The sequence below is a fragment of the Rhinopithecus roxellana genome, chromosome 15, assembly GCF_007565055.1.
Source record: "Rhinopithecus roxellana isolate Shanxi Qingling chromosome 15, ASM756505v1, whole genome shotgun sequence".
Classification (NCBI taxonomy): domain Eukaryota; kingdom Metazoa; phylum Chordata; class Mammalia; order Primates; family Cercopithecidae; genus Rhinopithecus; species Rhinopithecus roxellana.
In genome coordinates this window covers 9063253-9082754 of record NC_044563.1, presented here as the reverse complement: position 1 = coordinate 9082754, position 19502 = coordinate 9063253, and the positions used below count along the sequence as shown (strand labels likewise).

Genomic DNA, 19502 nt, shown 5'->3' with positions numbered 1-19502 from the left:
AGGCTGAAGGGTCTGGGGAATCTGTGGGGGCTGCACCAGCTGCCTGGAAGATGACAGCAGTCACCCACACTATAGGGGACCCTGGGGTCACTCATCCAGAGGAGTTCAACTTTCCTTAGCAACACAGCCCCTTCTCCAAATGGAATTTTCTGCAAAAACTCAAGAGCACAAAAGGAAACAGTGCTACTGTGACTGAAGAGGGCTTGAGGGATCACAGCCTTATCTGCTCAGCCTCCACTCCCCAGAGCCCCAGAGAGACTCCAGGCAACCCTAAGGGTTCCAAAGAGTGCACCTTGAAAACTAACCATGTACCTCTGTAGTTGGTGTGATGTCAAAGCAAAGAGTATAGAATCCGAGTCGGACTGCCTCAGTTCAAACCCTGGCTTTGAACTTGGACATGGTATTTGACCTCTCTGTTCCTCAGTTTCACCATCTGTAAAATGGGGACGACTCATAATGCTTATCTCTGTTGTCGTTGTGACTGCATGTGGAGCACCTGGAATACCTGGCTTGTCCTCTGAAGGGGAAGGGTCAGGGTCAGCTCTTCCCCAGATGAAAGCACTGATATCCAAGAGTCGAGTGTCTTGCCTGCCACACGGCCAGTTAGCAGCTGGACTAGGGTCTCAGCCTAGTTCTCCTAGACCCCAAGCCTAGGGCTCATTCTGCCATGCCCACAGAATGCTAATTACTTAAGATGGGTGTTCTTTTGGGTTTCTGGGGGCCTTTCAGAGTGTGCCCACTGGACTCTGGGATTGACAGGCTTCTGTCCCTAGGGACTCTCTGACCTGCAGCAGGGGTTGAGGATTAGTTTTTGAGAAGGATCCTGTTTGACAAAAAAAGGAGGGAGCTCCAGGAAGGTGACCCCTTAGAGAATTCCCTGTAGCAAAGAGGTATATGGGGGAGGGGGAAGTGTGGAGAGGGCACCAGAGCAGAGGAGCCTACCTGGAGTGTGGCCATGACCTCCAGCTGCTCCCTACTGTAGCTACCAGATCATGAGCTTGTGAAACACCCTTCTGATCCCATCCTTCCCCTGCTCAAAAGCCTACCATGGCTCCCGTGGTCTACAGAACAAAACAAGCCCCTCAGCTGGATAGACAAGCCCCTTCCTTCCCCGTCAGGCCCTCCTTTCCTTCCAGGCTGGTCTCCCTGAATTCACTCCCCATACCCTAAGTCTGGCTCCTCAAACAATGTGCCTAACACTTTTCCCACCTCCACGCCTTTTCCTCTGCCTGGAATATCCTACTTCCGCCTCACTTCCATCTTCAGACTACGCCAAACACCACCTCCTCAGGGTGTCCTTCCCAGATAGCTCACTTGTCCCGCAAGATTGATAAAGTTCTCATTTGTGCTCCCAGGGTCCTTTGTTTATGCCTGAGATAAAACAAATACCAACAACCATACTAATGGTACCCATCTATTGAGTGCTAACAGCAACCCTGTGGGAGACACTGAGTGGTTAAGATACTTGTCCAAAGTCACACAGCTGTTAAGAGGTAGAGGTGTGGCTGGGCGCAATGGCTCATGCCTGTAATCCCAGTACTTTGGGAGGCCGAGGCGGGTGGATCATCTGAGATCAGGAGTTCAAGACCAGCCTGGCCAATGTGGTGAAATCCCTTATCTACTAAAAATACAAAAAATTAACCGGACGTGGTGGTGGGTGCCTGTTATCCCAGCTATTCGGGAGGCTGAGGCAGGAGAATCGCTTGAACCCTGGAGGTGGAGGTTGCAGTGAGCTGAGATCACGCCATTGCACTCCAGCCTGGGTGAAAAGAGCAGAACTCCGTCTCAACAAAAAGAGGCGAGGTGGTACTCACACTTGGGTCTTTTTCTCAGGTCTTTTGGAGTCTGGGGCCCGCTGGCTGGGTGTCCTGTGTTTGATGGTTCTAGAGCACCTAGCATGCTAGGAGATAACTTTTTTTTTTTTTTTTTTTTTTTTGAGACGGAGTCTCGCTCTGTCGCCCAGGCTGGAGTGCAGTGGGGCAATCTCGGCTCACTGCAAACTCCGCCTCCTGGGTTCATGCCATTCTCCTGCCTCAGCCTCCTGAGTAGCTGGGACTACAGGTGCCTGCCACCGTGCCCGGCTAATTTTTTTTTTTTTTTTTTTTTGTATTTTTAGTAGATATGGGGTTTCACTGTGTTAGCCAGGATGGTCTTGATCTCCTGACCTCGTGATCCGCCAGCCTTGGCCTCCCAAAGTGCTGGGATTACAGGCGTGAGCTACCACACCCGGCCGAGATAACTTAATTCTAACTTGTCTTCCCCGTTGGAGTGGTAGTTCCCTGTGGGCAGGGCCTGTCCCCCCACAAACACACACCCTCATAATTTATATATATATATGTGTGTGTGTGTGTGTGTGTGTGTGTGTATATATATATATATATATATATATTTTTTTTTTTTTTTTTTGAGACTGAGTCTTGCTCTGTTGCCCAGCTGGAGTGCTGTGGTGCAATCTGGGCTCACTAAAACCTCCGCCTCCCTCCAATCCCCATGGCAGAGTTCAAGCTAATCGATTCTCATGCCTCAGCCTCCTAAGCAGCTGGGACTATAGGCACACGTCACCACGCCCAGCTAATTTTTTGTATTTGTAGTAGAGATGGGGTTTCACCATGTTGGCCTCAAATTCTTGACCTTAAGTGATCTGCCTGCCTCTGGCTCCCAAAGTGCTGGGATTACAGGCGTGAGCCACCACGCCCACTCATAATATATTCTTTTTTTTTTTTTTTTTTTTTTTTTTTTTTCTTTTTTTTGAGGCGGAGTCTCGCTCTGTCGCCCGGACTGGAGTGCAGTGGCCAGATCTCAGCTCACTGCAAGCTCCGCCTCCCGAGTTTACGCCATTCTCCTGCCTCAGCCTCCCGAGTAGCTGGGACTACAGGCGCCCGCCACTTCGCCCGGCTAGTTTTTGTATTTTTAGTAGAGACGGGGTTTCACCGTGTTAGCCAGGATGGTCTCGATCTCCTGACCTCGTGATCCGCCCGTCTCGGCCTCCCAAAGTGCTGGGATTACAGGCTTGAGCCACCGCGCCCGGCCTATATTCTTAATAGATAGTTGCCGAGGAAAGCTCAGCGTAAGAATGGAGTTTACTTTATTTCAAAGTGAGTTAAACAAAGGAAAGTGTGGGCTCACTTGCTTTCAGCCCACATAGCTCCCCTAGCCCTTCCAGTGGGGCTGGGCAGGTTCCATGGGGAGAGCTGGAAAACAGATCTCATGTCCAGAAGGCACCTTTGCCCATCCCTTCCCTGGAGGCCTGGCCATGGGCCGTGGGGCTGTGATGGAGTGCCCTGCTCCTATTCTCCCTCAGAAGCTTGGAGATCAGAGTCCTAGTTCTCTTATTTGACCTGAGAACTTTGACAAATGTGGCCCCTCCAGCCTTGCAGAGCTGTGCTCCTCAGCCCAGGAGAGGGAGGGGCAGGACCTTGGTGTCTGCAGGTTGTCCAGGTCAGAGCTTATGGGTGCCCTGGGCCCTGAGGTTGAAAATGAACTGGGTGCAGAGGCTCCCGGGGGGTTGAGGCTGCAGACTTGGTACAGGAGGAGGCTGGATTTGCCTGGCAGGTGGACAGGTGGGAGCCTTACAAGGGTGGCCTTTCCCCACAACTAGGAGGCTCAGGAAGTCAAGAAGGGAGAGGTGGGGCCCAATGAGGGTTCTAGTAGAGCAGGTAGAGAAAGGACTGCCCAGGGTGCTGGAGTGGAGGAGGGAGGGAGCCCAGAGGCCCCTGAGAGTTGATGAGAGTCATCCCTGAGGGTGACTGCTGGGCCCTCCTCCACCAGGCTCCATGGCCAAGTAAGAGAGACTGGGAGAGGAGAAAGGCAGAAGCTAAAACCGCAGGAACCAGGACCAGACAGATATCGTCAACTCTTAATTACCACGATCACTGGCACCAAAAAGCCCACGCAGGCTCCTCTGTAAATAAACAGCATCTCCTTGGCTTTAGGACGCATCCTAGCACACACAACAGATTTATAGCGCATGTGTGATCTATGCAGGTCTCCACTCACTGCCCCACATGAGAATTTTTCCTCCAGGTTTTTGCCTTCCTTTCATTTGGTTTGGGCTAATGTTTACAATCACCCGTGAGGAGGGTGGGGGAGGAGGTCTGATCTGCATTTACAGAGGAAGAAACTAAGTGCTTCTGTGACTGGTGGAAGACACACAGCCTGGGAAGGGGTGGGATTCGGACAGAGGCCTGAGATTTTCCTCCCAGGACAGGTCTCATCTTTAGCAAGGGTGTCAAGGTTTCCACTCCTGAAGTTTATGGCCCCTCGGCACTTGGGATGAGAGCATTTAGGAATTACAGATGGGCTGTAGCCATGGTGTTGCGGGGGTGTGGGAGCTCGGGGAATAGGGATGTGCAGAGGCCAGTGGGTGGGCTTCCAGACCAAAGAAAGCTTGGCTAAAGGGGGCAACAGCTGGCCAGAGGGTTCCAGAGATTCCTTTGACTACACATATGGCTGGTGAATCTTGGGAAACAAGACGACTGGCTAGTGCCCATGAGGCAGATGTCTTCAGAGGGGCTGTCAGAGCTAATAAGGACCCTTTGGACAAATTTGACTGGAGTTGTGACTCAGAGTGTGTGTGTCGTCGGGGTAGCGGTTAGAAGAGTGCTGTGTGAAAAGGCCATCCAGGAGCAGTGGCCTGTGGAGGGATTTGATGGACAGATGAAGTCTGGCTGAGCTGAGGAGCACATTTGGCCCTCCCTTTGAGGGTTTCAAGTTTGGAGGATGGCACAGATCCCATGGACTCACACAGGGTCCATGCAGGGAGAGACAGAGAAAGATGTCAACTGGCACAGTTTCCCCATTTTACAGATGAGAAAACTGAGGCACACAGAGAGAAACTACCAAGTTCATCAAGCAAGGCAGAACTGGGAGTAGAACCTGGGTTCAGAGCTCCCGGTGAAAGAGCCAGATGGAAGGGTAGGGTGGTGGTTCTGGAGGGCTCTGGGCTGAGGGAGGATGACCCTGGCCAATGAGGGTCTGACCTGTACCTGTCCTCCCCAGGGGCGCCCTCACGCGACGTCCTGCTGGTCTCTGCCATCATCACCGTCAGCCTTAGCGTCACTGTCGTCCTCTGCGGCCTCTGCCACTGGTGTCAGCGCAAACTGGTGAGGCTCCTGAGGGCCCCTTGGAGGGCGGTGCCTGGCCCTGCACACTGCCCCCTACAATTACAGGCTCGGGAATTTTCCTAAGGGTGCACACAGGTGACTCACCTGTCCACATAGTCAGGGGCACTTCCATAGAAATTCAGACCACATGCACACGCATGCATGCACGCACACCCTGCGTTTACCGGGGTCTCGGCCCTATACTTCTGTGTATATGCCCAAAGCCATGTATTTAGGGACATATTCAGGGACAGACTTAGGACGCACAGGCATTCGCACGCGAGCAGCTACACACACACACACACACACACACACACACACACACACACACACACACGCCCTGCCTCCCGCATAAAGCACCGCAGGCACACACGCGCAGACTGAGAATCGAGCCCCCAGTCTAAGCGCCGCGCCCCCTCCCCTCCGCCCGCTCCCCCCATGGGCGTGGCCGAGCCGGTGTCCAATGCAGTGGCGCCGCCCGCCCCACCCCCCGCACATCCATCCTGGCTCTCGGGTTTGTACAAGCACAAACGGCGCCTTTTCATTTTTAACGAGGGCTGGGGAATTAACGAGCAGGATCAGTCCATCAATAAGTAAAGAGACCGTCAGGAGGGACATTCATCCCCCGAGGGCGCCAGTAGGGGTAGCGGGGCTGAGCTGCTGGCCCCGCATCGCGCCGCCCCGCCCCGCCCCGCCCCGCCCGCAGCCCGCAGCTCCCCGGGCCTCTGCTTCGCATGACCCCGACTCCCGTCCCCCTTCCTGCCGCCCGGCCCAGAAGTGTGGTGGGGCTTTGGGGGCAGCAGGGGGCAGGGGAGCAGTGGGCCCGTGGTGTCCGAGGTGCGACACCTTTGGCGGGGTCAGGTGAAAGAGGGTCACTGGCAAGCACCCCCAATGGTGGGAGTGGGGGCAGGGCGCCACTTCTGGGAACCCCATTCTCTTCCTGCGCAGCCACAGTGGGGCCTTAAGGACAAAGGGGGAGCGCTGTGGCTGTGGGCACTGGGTGGGTAGAGGCTTCATGCCCCACTCCTCTGGAGGAAGAAAAGGGGCAGATACCCCTGGGAAAGAAAGGGTTTTGGGGTCTTGTGAGAGACCTGTGGGAAAGACCGGAGAGTCCCAGAACCCAGCATGCCTCCTTCAAGAAAGGCAAACTCAAGACTTGGGAGCATGCGGCTCCATCCTGGGTGTTGAACTTCAGGCAACTCCGACCCCTGGGGAGGCCAGCTCTGCTCCCTGTGTGAGTGTGTGTGCATGTGTGCGAGTGTGTGCGTGACCCAGTCCCCCTCTGCCTGCAGGTGTGTGGAACTGGGCTGGCTGCCCTGCTTTGTTCCTGGGTCCCCTGTGTCTGTGTCTGTCTCAGAATTTCAGGAAAGGTGGTAGAGGAGGCTGGGCCATGTGCCTCTGTGTGTGAGTGTGCTCAGAGGCTGGGGGAGTGGCTGAGCGTAGCTGCAGCGCTGAGCATCTTGTTGCAGGGCCCCTTAGGCTGTCTTGCTGTCTGTCTGGATTTGAAGGCAAGGGAAGAAGGCTGGCTGCATGAGCAGGCGCTGCTGGCGACCTTGTGTGTGTGTTCCGTGTGGGGTCTGTGCTGAGCATGCTGACTTTGAGGGTATTGGTGCAGTGTGTGTGTGTGTGTGTGTGCGTGTGTGTGTGTGTGTGTGTCTGTCTGTCTGTGTCTGTGTGTCTGTTCACCCCTCAGCGGTGGGATGTGCATCAACTCATCAGATCCCTGTGTGAGCCAATGCTGGGGTCTGCCCCACCCTCGTGACCTCCCCTGCATATGTGCTGCAGTGTGTGTGTGTGTGTGTGTGTGTGTGTGTGTGTAGTGAGAGGTGCCTTCCAGGACCTGGGTACAACTGAAACTGCTCTCTACTCCACCCCCATGCACCTCCAGTCAGGTGCAGGGTCTGGGGACAGGAGTTCAAAGGCGACAGCTTTTGCAGCAGATGGGGGCTGTCAGCACCAGAAGGACCTTGGGAGCTGAGAGAGACAGATGCAGCCTCTTCCCTGGTCCCAGCCCCTCTCCTCAATCCCCAGCCAGGAGCCGTCCCAGGGTCCAGACCACAGGCTGTCCCTCTTGACTTGCTCTGGATAGAATGCTACTCTCCCCAGTCATCCAAGCCCTGCCACCCGCTCCCCTCTGCCTCAGGGGTTCCAGAAGCCAGGGAACTCCTTGATCAGGCTGTCTCCTTGCTCTATGGAAGGGACTTTAAAATGCTGTCCCCTCCCCCAACACACACAGTTGTTGGGCTCTCCTTGCCTGCTTGTCCCCTCAGCAGCAGTGACGTGATACCCTGACAGCCCAGATCCCATTTCCAAACATTAATAACTTCCTTAATCTCCAGCTGGCTTTTTCCGGATCAGCCTGGCCACCCCTCCCTGAGAAGTGGGCTGGTGGTGTTGGGCTCCTTTGAAGCTGCCTAATGTCATCTGGACCCTGCCTGATTTCCTGTTAACTTGGGTTATCCCCCTGCCCTCCAAATCAAGTCCTGGCCTGGTTCCTGTCCCCATAGTGCCTTGGCTCCTGCTGCAGAGCAACAGTCGAAGCCAGAGGGGAAGGTTCTCATAGTTGGGAAAGGAAGAGGGGCAGACAGAGGCTCCCAGAATGTCTGTGGGGGGGTGGCTCGGAAAGGGCTGACCCTGCCTTTCCTGGCCTTAGGAAAGGGGCAGCGGACCAGCCCTGTGAGAGGGTGCTGGCTGGGGCAAGCTCTCTTGCCAAGCCAGAAAGAAGGAAGAGAAGAGTGAGGGGCGGCATGGGATGCCCTCAGCAGCCCCCCTCTTGCCCCACACTGCCTGTGTGCTGGAGAATAGTGGGACGGGGCTCCTGCCTGAGGATCCTGCCGAAGGGGGCCTGAGGTCACTGGCACAGCCCCGTCGGATCTTCCCAGTTGGAACTGGGAATTGTTTGAGATTTGGACCTCTGGGTAGTGATGGGAGGGATTGGAGAAGGAGCTGTGAGTGGCAGCTTTTGTGAACCCAGGGTGTCCGGCATCTCTGTATTTCAAGTTGTAAAGTTCTGACTTAGAGGCAGCTGCTGGGGGCCCAGACTCCAGGGTGGGTGGGGCCATAGAAGAGACACTGCCAGGTGATGATTTCTGAGAACTGCCCAGTACCAGGTTCCACACTAGGTACCAGAAACCCACAGCCTTGCCTCTGTGGGAGCACGTGCCAGGAGATCAGAGCTGAAGTAAGTAAACAGAAATGCTCATATCTGTGATGAGAGCCTGGAGGGATGAGGAGTCTTCCTCCTGAGGTTCATATGGTGACACCATTTCAGAAAGGAGGAAAGAGGCCAGAGAAGGAAAGGGACTTGGCTAGGACGATGGGGGAACATGCGGCATTGCTGGAGCCAAGCCTCAGGCAACCCTGAGGTGTAGGGCACTGCTGGTGGGATGAGGAAGCTTTGCTGCCAGTCTCTCTAGATAGGCGGCTCCCGTGCCTGGGAAGGGGCTGCCCCTGGCAGGAGCGTCAGGGAGCATGGCTGTGACAGGGATCATGGCAGTGACAGCTCTTTGCTTTAGAGATGATGGAATAATCGACTGTTGTGGCTGTGGTGCTGGTGCACATGACGGGTTGTTGGGAAGCATTTGCATGCGCACGTGTGTGTGTGTGTGTGTGTGTGTGTGTGTGTGTGTGTGCAGCCGGGGAGGGGCAGGCCAGTGCCCAGTAGGAGAATGGGCTGGGAGAGGCAGCCCAACCCCCACACAGTCCCTGTTCCCCCACTGCCCACATCAGCCCTGGACCTGGACCTGACCCAGGTCCGTGGCCCATGGGTGCGTGTGAGGACGCTTGGTGGCAGCCAGGAATGTTAATGGGGCTGGGCTCTGCATGAGCTAAATTTAGAAACCCAAACTGAGAAGGTGAATGGTGCTCACCTTCCCGGCAGCAGGCCCAGTTGCTGCTGTGGCCACAGCCCTTCCTTTAGCTGGAGGACCTGGGGTGCCCACCTGCTGCCCTGCCCCCTCCCTCCCCCTGCTAGTGTGAGGGACTCTGGGGGGCAGGGGCCTAGGCTGCCTCCCCACAACTGCCTCTGAGTCAGTGGGCAGTCTCTCTTCCTAAGACTGCCTTCCTAAAACAGCCTTGCTCCTGCCTCACAGCCCCAGGGCACAAGGACCCCCAGAGAGCCCCAGACAGTGGTGGACACAGCCCCGAGCAGGACTGGGGACATGGCCTTCTCCCCGCCCCCACTGCTCACATCACTGGCCACTGCCAACCTTGCCCTGCAGGATGCCACCCCCACCATCTGGGGGTGGTGACGTGGACAGTGTGACGTGGCCAGGCGCCTGAGAGCCGTCTGTCCATGGCAGAGGGAACTGTGTTTCTGGGAGCTAGGCCAGAGCCCCAGGAGATAGGCAGACAGGAGGGGATGATCCCTGGGAGTCAGGGATGAGGTTCAGGTCGAGGCGGATGGGGCAGGTCCTAGAGCCCGATGGGGTCCAGGAGCTGCCAACTGGGAAGCAGGCATCCAGGGGATTGGCCCCCACCGCTATGATATCCTCGCACACTGGTCCTGGTCTTGTTGCCACGGCCCAACTCCAGTCTATCCCCTTCCCCTCCGGGTCCCTGTTCTGGGGAGGTGGGGAGGGTACAGTCCTGTTCCCCAGGAGTGACCCCAGTGCTATCTCCACAGGGCAAACGCTACAAGAATTCCTTGGAGACGGTGGGCACGCCAGACTCAGGGCGTGGGCGCAGTGAGAAGAAGGCTATCAAGTAGGTGCCAGGCTGCCAGTTTGGGATGGGGCCACACAAGCAGCCCAGGTGGGAGGAGCCCCTTCTCTCCCTCAGCCCCACAGACCTGACCACACACTTTCAATTCCCCCACACCCTGATGCCATGCTCTCTACACCCTCCACATGCCCCCAACAACTCAGGGGCCCTGTCTTTTCTGCCTGTGCCCAAGCCCCTTGCAGTGCTCCAGAGTCCCTGGCCTCCGTTTCTGCTGCTCTCACCCCCAGCACTGTCTGCGCCCACCTTAACCCTGGTTGCCACTTTCCCATCCAACCTTCCTGTCACACACACTGTGCCCACCACCCGCAGGCTTCCCTGGAGCTCCAAGCCCCTCTCATGGGCACCTGCTGCTAGGCCAGGGAGGCCCCTCCCTAGTAGGCCCCAGGTTCTTTTCTCAGATCCTGCAGTGTTTGAGGATGACCTGGAAGTGGGGAGGCAGACACACCTTGTGGACCCCAGCTGGCCCCTGTGCTGGGCCACTTGGGGAGCAGAGCGCTGGGGAGCAGTCCCTCCCTCCCCGTCACCCCCACCAGCCGCTGCATGTGTGGCTGTCTCTGCCTTACCCAGGTCTCCTTGTTCTGCTGTAGAGTCCTCTTCAAGGGGTCTGCCCTCCCACTGCAGACCACCTTAGCCAGCCCTCTGCTGAGGTCACTGGGAGACACCAAGAGAAGCCCCCCACCCACCTGGCTGGGGACTCAGGCCACCTAGGCTCTGGAAATGGAGGCTTTCGCTGGGGGGGAAGCCTCTGTGTCCACTGGTCAGTGGCCCCAGCCCCTTCCTCTCTGCTGAACCCAGAGGTCAAGGTAGGGGTGGTAGCCCTACATGTCAGCCTGGCCTGGACCAAGCCTGCCAGCCAAAGGGCTCTGCCTAGAAGCTGAATGCCCCCAGCCCTCCCTACCCCCACTCTTCATCCCTCTGAAGGTCCAGCCACCCTCCCCCTGCCCTCTGGCCCTTGCCCACTGCTGGTCTCCCCTGCCTTCCCCTGTGCATCTTTCCCCTTCCCTTCCCTTTCCTCTTTCTCCACCTTCTCTTCTCCACAACTCCCCGACCCTCCACCCCGCTCCCGAGGGCTCCCTTCCAGGCCCTCCTCTGCCCCATTTTGTTCATCTCTTGCATTGATCCTGTTTGGGGCCTTGGTAGAATCTGTGTGCATGTGTCTGAGGTGGGGCAAGAGGAGGGGTGGGCCAGGCTGAGGCTGGGGGAGGGCAGGAGACTCAGGAGGAGGCTGCGGGAGCCTTTGAAGTTGGGTTGGTTGCGCAGGCTCCAGCCTTCAAAGCCAAGTGCTGGCAGGGCTCAGGGGCTCTTGCAGAGTGCAGGCCCAGGCTTTCTGAAGGCGAGAGAGCACGTGGGGGAGCGCGGCCAGCACAGCACCTGTGCCTCCTCCAGGACAGGCAGTTTACAGCCGCAGGCCAGGGCTGGGGGCCTGTCTCTGCCAGGTGATCATAACCTTTCTGGATAGGGGTGCGTGTGGCAGGGCCTGGAGTCCTGGAAAGGGCCCACGAGAGGAGACAGGATTCCCAACCAGAGGGAGGGCGGGCAGCAGGCTGTGCCAGGCTGGGACCAGTGCCCATGAGGGCTCTCTAAGACAAAGTGAGGCAGCCGCGGCCATCCAGCCTGCCTCTGTGTGGTCCTGCAGCCCCCGCACTCAATCCTAGCCTGCCCCTGATGCAGCTGAGTGGTCAGGCCCTCTGCCCCGAGGGAAGGAAGCCACCACGTGTGTCTACATGCACCTAGGCCTTTGCTTCTTTCCAGAAGAGAACAGAAAGGGCCCAAGTCAGTGGAGTCACAGGAGGCAGAGCCTCCTTCCTGCACAGCCCTCCACGGGCTTAGGACCCCCGACAAAGGATCATCTTATCAAGGATTCTGGGAAACTGTGTTCTTTAGCAGTGCTTTCCAAAACTGTGTTCCTCGGGGCCCTTGTGCCCCATACAAGAGTCATAGCTGTTCCACGAATCAGGGGTCTCATGGCCGACTAAGTTTGGGGAGCACTATACACTCTGTCTCCCTCTTGGCGATACTGATATTCATGGGCACATTAAAGGCTCTGAGAAGTCCTGCGGTAAAGGAATCAGTGTTTCCCAAATTTCTTTAATCAAAGATCCTTTTTTCCAGTACCGCAGTGGAAAAACCTGAGAGACCCTGGAGCTCTTCAGAACACAGGGTGGGAGACAAGTCCGTCAGTGGTGACTTTGGGTGGATTTTTTTTCTGGGACCTAGGGTTGGGTGGCCCTAGATTCTGGAGATATGGAGGGAGCGGGAAAGGGAGGCTCCCACCTGCGCCATCTCTGTTATACCTGACACAGGGGTGCCCCAGCCATGCCCTTGTGTGAGGCTCTGCTGGGAAGGGACATCTGTGGTGGGAAGGGGGTTTTTTGTCAAGGGGTTAGGTTCCCCTGGGGCCTGTCCTGCCTCCTCCATACCCACCACTTACTGCCGCTGTGAGCTGGCTCTACGCTTTGGCTTTGAACCCTGTACACAGAGTCCGCTGTGAGACATTTCCAGGGTGTACTCTGGACAGAGAAATCTGTCTATGCCAGGGATGTCCAACGCCACCATCTCATCTGGGCCTATGGTGGCAGCTCAGCCTCTTTCCATCTTTCTCACTTTTGTGCCTGAGTCTGAGGTTGAGAACCAAGGTCAAGGTCAAATTCTAAATGGAGGAAAAAGCAGGTCCCACAAGAACATGTTTGCTTGATCCTGGGGGCTGGTGTGTGCCCCCGATGGCACCCTTCCCCACACTGCCCCACCTTGGCTTTGGGGAGCGGCACAGCCTCAGTCCTCCCCGGGCCCACCCCAGTGCTCTTCCCGGGGCCTCTTCTCTGGAGGCATTCCCGTGCCTGAAACATGGCTGCCTTCCAGAATAGTCACTGTCTCTATTCCCCTGTACTCCCAGCCCTGCTTCTTGGGGTCCCAGTGGCCTGATAAGCTGGTGGCACCCCTTGTCCTTGGCTCCCAGGGGTTCCAGGCTGTGCCCTCCACCGGCCAAGGCTTCTGCCACCCACCCCACCTGCAAGTCCCCATGTTCTCAGGAGAAGGTGGAGAGTCCGGGGTGAAGGTCCCTTCCAGACCCAGCAGCTCCACCTTGGAAAGGGACAGGGACCCAGGGAGGGGCTGCCCCAGCAGGCAGGCCAGGGACACACCCAGAGGACAGGTTCCCGCTACACAGGCCCCAGAACAAAGGACTGAAGGGCCCCCTGGTTACCTTAGTGATATCCTTAGCAAGGTCAGAGGCCTGGGAATGCTCCCCTTTCAGGGGGGTGGGGTGACCCAGCTGCCACATTTGCAAGGAGTAGAGATGGTCTCCAGCTCAGCTGAGATCCCCCAGTCTTAGGTTAAGGCTGCAACCCCATCTCACGGAGTAGAAGAGAGAGCAGAGGAACCCAGGGAGCCCCTCAGGCCAGTGGGAGGAGGAGGAGAAAGATGGGTGAGGGGCTGGGCCTGCCCCAGGAGGGCCTCAGTGGAGAGAATGTGGAAGAGGAGAGAACCTTGAGTTCTCCAGTACTAGAGCTTTTATTCTACAGTGAGAGAGTTGATAGTATAGCAGTTACAGCCAGTCTTCTCCTTTGACCGGCCAGGAAACTGAGGCCAGGAGAGGTAGGGCCTAGCAAGTTGGCACCTGGGCCTGATCTGCCTTTCAGCTCCATCTAGCCAGAAACCAGCACTCTCCTTCTCCCGCTCCCCCTGCTCACCCCGGGCCTCGTCCCCAACCCTTCTCCCCCACGTCCCGGCCTCTCATCATTTTCTCTCTCCCACCAGCTTCCCAGGTGCGAGGCTCCGGTCTGCCGCCTGCCGCTTGCCTCCTTTCTGTGTGGCTTCCCGGCCCTCGGGTGCGTGCGTGTGTGCATGGGTATGCTTGCAGATGTGTGCATGTGTGTGTGTGTGCGTGTGTGTGCGAGGCACAGACTGTGGTGCCCGCCTGCCTTTCTTCCTCCCGCAGGAGCTGACCACGAAGCCCCGCCCCCTGTGTGTCCGGCCCCGGGGTCCTGGTCCCTTCTGCCCCTGCAGGACTTGCAGTTCTTGTTTCTTCTTGTATCTCCCTGTTTTCTCCCCTCTCTCTCTGCCCCTCCAGTGATCTAGACAGAGACTTTTGGAATAACAATGAGAGCACAGTGCAGCAGAAATGGAGCTCCTACCCTCCCAAGGAGTTTATTCTAAACATTTCACCCTACGCCCCTTATGGCGACCCACGACTGTCCCTCAAGTGAGTGACTTTACCTGGTTTGATCATATGTACCGAGTATCCGCGCACGCCCTCCTTCCCTCCTCCCGCCCCCACCCACCCCTGGCCCCCCTCACTCCCTCCTCTCGCTCCTGTCCCCCAACGTCCCCACCCATCCACCCCATGGGCAGGCCGACCATGGAGACGAGCAACCCCTCCTGCCCCCGCCCACCTGCCTGCCCGCTCCTGTCCCCTCCCCCAGGGCCAGCCTTGTAGGAGAGCCCCCTCGGCAGCCATACTTGGCCCCCCCAGCTGGTCCCGGGGCCCACCCCACCTTCTGTGCAGTCAGGATGGGGTTGCCCGTTTGGGTCCCGCCCCCTCGGTTGTGGTCGCTTCCTCCCCGCTGTGTGCTGCCGTGGCTGCTCGGTGGTCGGTGGTCGGTGGTCGGTGGTTCGTGGCGGTGGTGGCGGTGATGGTGGTGGTGGTGGTGATGAACTCTGACTAACACGGCTTTCTCTTTCTCCCTGCCTTGGGGCCTCCTGGCCTGGACAGCCCGCTCTTCCTCCGTCGTTAACCCTTCGTTGTCCTGTGGGATAGAGTTGGAGGTGGCTGCCCTCCCCCCACCCCCGCCGCCCCTGCCCCAGGCGGTGGGGAGGGGCCCCCCCTCCGTTGTCGTGGTGCGTTGTTCTCCGACCCCCAGCCCGCCCGGTCCCCCTCTCTCCTCTCTGCAGGCTCTGCTGTTAACCCATTTGCAGTGCTGATGTCTCTCTCTCTCTCTCTGTCTGTCTCTTGTCCGTCTGTCTCTCTCCTCCTCCTCTCTCACTGTCTCTTTCTTCCTTTTATCTGTTATTGTTTTTCTTCCTCTTCCACCCCCCCACCCCCACGTATGGCCCGCCCTCTCTCCCCCACCGCCACCCCCGGTGCCCCTCTGGCCTGGCTGCCTCGTGCATGCCTCCAGTGGCACCCTCCTGTCGGGCGCCAAAGTGGCCGCTGCGGCGGGGCTGGCGGTGGAGCGGGAAGGCCGGCTGGGGGAGAAGCCGGTGCCGGTGCCGCCACCTGGAGAGGACGCCTTGAGAAGCGGCGGGGCTGCCCCCAGCGAGCCGGGCAGCAGTGGCAAGGCGGGGAGAGGCCGCTGGCGGACGGTGCAGAGCCACCTGGCCGCAGGGAAGCTCAACTTGTCCAAGTGAGTGATGGCGCCCCATGGCTGCCGGAGCCGTGAGCTCAGGCCTGCCCTGCCAGGGTGGACAGCGGGACCCCTGGCATGCCCGCTGCTGCCCCCAGAGGTGCCGTCCTCGGCCCCTGGCTCATTCCATCCCTTCATGAGACTCTCCCATCATCTTTGCCATCTGGCACGACAAACTCAGCCATACAGTGATGCATTTCAGCCTCTGGCTGATGCCCCATCAGTCCCTTCCTTTGCCAGTGACCAGGTCATTCCATTTTCTGCCCCCAGGGCAGCTTCATTTCAGTTTCCGGGTCATCCCATCCTCTTTGATTGGCCGCCCCATCTCAGCCACCAGGTCATCCCTCCACGGGCAGCAGGCCTGTGGTTATTCCATCTCATCCTGGGTATATGGCCCACTCTCAGCCTGACAGTCACCCATCAGCTCCCAGGCTTTCCCTCTTACTGCCAGCAGATGGCTCTAGACCCAGAAGTTGAGCCATTCCATTTTTGACCATGGGGTGACTCCATTGGCTGTCCCAGTCTTGCTTGAACCATACATCATCTGTTGTGGAAGCCACTCACGAGCAGCCACAGGCTGCCGCATCGGTTCATCCTCATCTCAGCCATCCCTGTTGGCTGTCCCAGTCTTGGTTACTGAGCTATCCCACCATTGGCTGTTGGGACCGTGTATTCCTGGAAGTTGGGTTGTCAAACCCCAGCTAGCTTCACTCGCCAGATGTCATGGGGTGTTCTAGACATCAGGCAGAAGGAGCCGTCCCCTCTGTAATAGCTGTCTGAGCTAGTCAAAGAGTCAGGCCCACTCTTGGCTGATGGACGTAGGACTGCCCCCTGTTTTCCACAGATAGTATATCCCCTCTCATGGGCAGCTTTATTCTCATCTTGGCCTTTGGAAACTTCTGATTCCCCTCAGCAGAGCCCTTCTAGACCCTGAGTCCTTTGAGCTGTGACCAGTTTCCCTTGGGGTATAAATTCCATTTTCAGAAGTTGGAACTCCCAGCTAATGGAGCAGCCTCCCACTTAACAGGCCAACAGCCCTGCCCCTTTCTAGCTGTTGGGCCATCCTGTTGCCTCAACTGAGGGCCCTCCTGATTCTCTTCAGAAGACCTGTGGTTCCTGCCACTGGGAGCACTGAAGGCCACCGTACTGAGATCTCATTCGCTAGTTGGCTTGAGTGCACACAAGCCAATTTCTCCCAACATCTGGCCTCAGGAGGGTCCCACAGGGAAGCCACACACCCCTTCAGAGAGCCTGGCCCAGTGCCCCACCCTCCCAGCCTGCCCCAGCCAGTCTCCAGGCCAGTTAGGCCTCCATGCCATCCTCTGGCTTCAGGCCTGAGGAACCAATTTTAGTTTCCTGTGACTGAGAGGTTGTAAATTGGACTAATTTTGGATGTGATAGGAAACCAAAATGAGGTCACCAAGGAGGAGGAGGAGGCAGCTGCCAATGTGCCACCCTCGCTCTGACTCGACCTGCCCCCAAGGAGCTGTGGGCCTACCTGGCCAGCCAGGCCTGGGCCTGCCCCGGAGGTAGCCCTGATTTCAGGCCTGAGTCAGGCAAGGCTGCCACCCCTCCAAGACCCCAGCTAAAGCCATGTTTTACTTTCTTCTCTCTCTCTTTCGCTCTCTCTTTACTATACTCTTTCTCTCGCTCTTTCACTCTGTCTTTTTCTTTCTCTCTCCCAGCCCACAGGGGTAGCCTAACTGTTGTCTTTTGGTTCCCAGGGTAGGCTCAGAGGGTGAGCAAAGCTGAGGTCTGGTTGCAGTGGTGAAAGTGGCTCCCAAGGGCTCTGGGGCCTTTTCCCTTGGGCAGCCCAGGAGATACTTGACTGCCCCATGGCCCTAGACCAGAGGTCAGCAAACTTACTCCCAGTAAAAGGCCACTTAGGAAATTTTAGGCTTTATAAACCATATAGTCTCTTGCACAATGACTCAACCCTGCCATTGTGGAATGAAAGCAGCCAGAGACAGCATGTAAACTAATGCCAATGGCTTGGTTCCAGTAAAACTTTATTTACAGAGACAAGCAGCAGGCCAGATATGGCCCACAGGCAATGAATTCCCAACCCCTCCCCAGGACCATTGGATTGAGAGATGGAGGGAAGGGACAGAGGAGGAGAAGATTGGAACCCTGAAGTTCCAAGATGAGAAATGATTCACCCAAAGCTGCTCATTCAGCCCAGTCTCTGGCTCCGCTCTGGTGCCTGGGGGCAGCCTGGCTCTGGCCCTGCCTATGGGATATGGTGAAATCTCCAGCCAGCGCATGAAGCAGACAGGTTCTCCAGGGGAGGCCAGGGACTTCGGACTCCAACCACTGGCATGGGGACCTTTTACCAATACAGCATTTTCAATACAGCCCAACTTCATTAGATCCTCATGGCAACTCTGTGACAGAGGAAGCTTGGGGATTATTTTATTACTCCCATTTCATAGATGAAGAAACTGAGGCCCAGAGAGATGGAGTCACTTTTCCAGAGTCCCGTATTTAGTAAGTGGCAGAGATGGGGTTCAAACCCAGGTCTCTATGAGGCTATACTGCATCTGACCAGCCATGTCCTAGTTCTCTGTCCTTGCCCCACTTCCCAGTGCACTTCAAAGATGCTGATGGGCCTGTGGGAGAACACCCCCTTGCAAATGCATCAGACAGTCACCCTCTTCTCTGCTAGAACTGCGGTGAAGTGTCGGATGAGTGGATACTGGGCTCCCACACTGTCTGCACTCTTTTCTTGGTCTAGTCCTCTGACTGGGAGATACTTCCAAGATCCCAGGAGAGGATGCTGGACCTTTGAAACAAAGAACCCTGGAAAGAGGGCAGAGATCCATGCCAGAGCCTGAATCCCAAGGTGGTGCTCGCCACAGGGCAGAGGTCTGCCGCTTCCTCACCTCTGTGGACAAAGTATAAGAACTGATGGCTTCCCCGGCCTCCCCAGGATTACTAGGCCAGCTCTGTGCTGGCCTGGATTTCTTCCTGTCTCCAAAGGATGGCAGTACTTAGAACACAGAGGCAGACTTTCCTGGTGTCCCCCAGCGAGACAGCGGGAGGAGCCACAGCAGCTCCCTCCACCCCTCCCACTCCAACATGACAGACAGCCGCAGGGCCCAGGGGACCTGCCTTCACCACGCAGCCTTGGCAGTACTGGCAGCCCACTCAGACCAGCAGGGAGGTCGGCTTAGCCAGGAGGTATTCTGGCACTAGCTGAGCCAGGGCCAGAAGGTGGGTGGGCGGAGCCGACCTGGGGACTCAGGGTGGGTGCGAGGGCTTTGCAGCCTCCTGGGAGAGGCAGTGGCGGCGACGGCAGCGGCGACAGCTCCGATGGAGGCCTGGCGAGGTCCGACAGCGCGCACCCTGCACTGGGGCCTCCTAGTCCTGGCCCTCGGCTTCTTTCTCCTCCACTGTGATCCCTTCACCTGCTTCTCCTTTCTCTCCTCTCCTCCACCTGCCCCAAGTTTCGAGGACTCCACCCTGTCCACGGCCACTACCCTTGAGTCTATCCCCAGCTCCACGGGAGAGCCGAAATGCCAGCGACCCCGCACCCTGATGCGGCAGCAGAGCCTGCAGCAGCCGCTGAGCCAGCACCAGCGGGGCCGGCAGCCCAGCCAGCCCACCACCAGCCAGAGCCTGGGCCAGCTGCAGGCCCACATGGCCTCGGCGCCGGGCCCCAACTCCCGGGCCTATGGCCGGGGCCAGGCTCGGCAGGGCACCTCGGCCGGCTCCAAGTACCGGGCGGCGGGGGGCCGCAGCCGCTCCAACCCGGGCAGCTGGGACCACGTGGTGGGGCAGATTCGAAACCGAGGCTTGGACATGAAATCCTTCCTGTAAGTCCTCCCCTTGAGCGGGCCGGCCCCCACCTCCCCGACCCAGCCTCCTGCCCCCCAGATCTCCTTGGAAGCAGCTGGTTGTGTGTACCTCCCAGCCCTCCATCCCCTTGGCAGGGTGCCAAGCAGACTTGGCAGCCCTCTCCTTAGCCTCTCGTGGCTCATGCCTGAAGGCCACCACGGAAGGATTCCGAGCCACCTCCCTACGAGGACCCCTGCCTTTAGGGAAGTTCCCCCCTAAAAGTTAGGTGGAGACACTGGACAATGCCCTGAGACACATCTCTTCTCTCCAGCCCAGCTAGTCCCAGGCTGCTCTTGGCCTCCCGGCCGGTCTTCCTTCACTCCTGCAACCTCTCTCCTCCCAGCTCTGCTCCCAAACCCATCCCTTTTACTCATCTCCAGCCCTGCCTCCTCCCCTTCAATTTACTTCTCCCCTGTAACCTGACTCTGCTAGCCTTCCTGGCCCACACCCCTCCCTCCCTCCCTCTCACTTCCTCTATCCCTGTCCCTGCCACCAGCCC

The 19502-nt window shown here is 57.7% G+C and overlaps 1 protein-coding gene across 3 annotated transcripts in view; it reads left to right on the top strand.

Annotated features, from left to right (window-relative positions):
* The window catches only part of SYT7 (synaptotagmin 7), a 66402-nt gene that overhangs the window by 20714 nt on the left and 26186 nt on the right, over positions 1-19502 (top strand). The window contains exons 2-6 of one of the 3 annotated variants that reach the window (XM_030918819.1): positions 4999-5102; positions 9727-9806; positions 13894-14025; positions 14942-15166; positions 18613-18981. In XM_030918819.1, coding sequence (XP_030774679.1) covers positions 4999-5102; positions 9727-9806; positions 13894-14025; positions 14942-15166; positions 18613-18981 — 910 coding nt within the window. The remainder of the gene's footprint in view (positions 1-4998; positions 5103-9726; positions 9807-13893; positions 14026-14941; positions 15167-18612; positions 18982-19502) is intronic. The other 2 variants (XM_030918820.1, XM_030918821.1) reach the window with 2 other exon arrangements.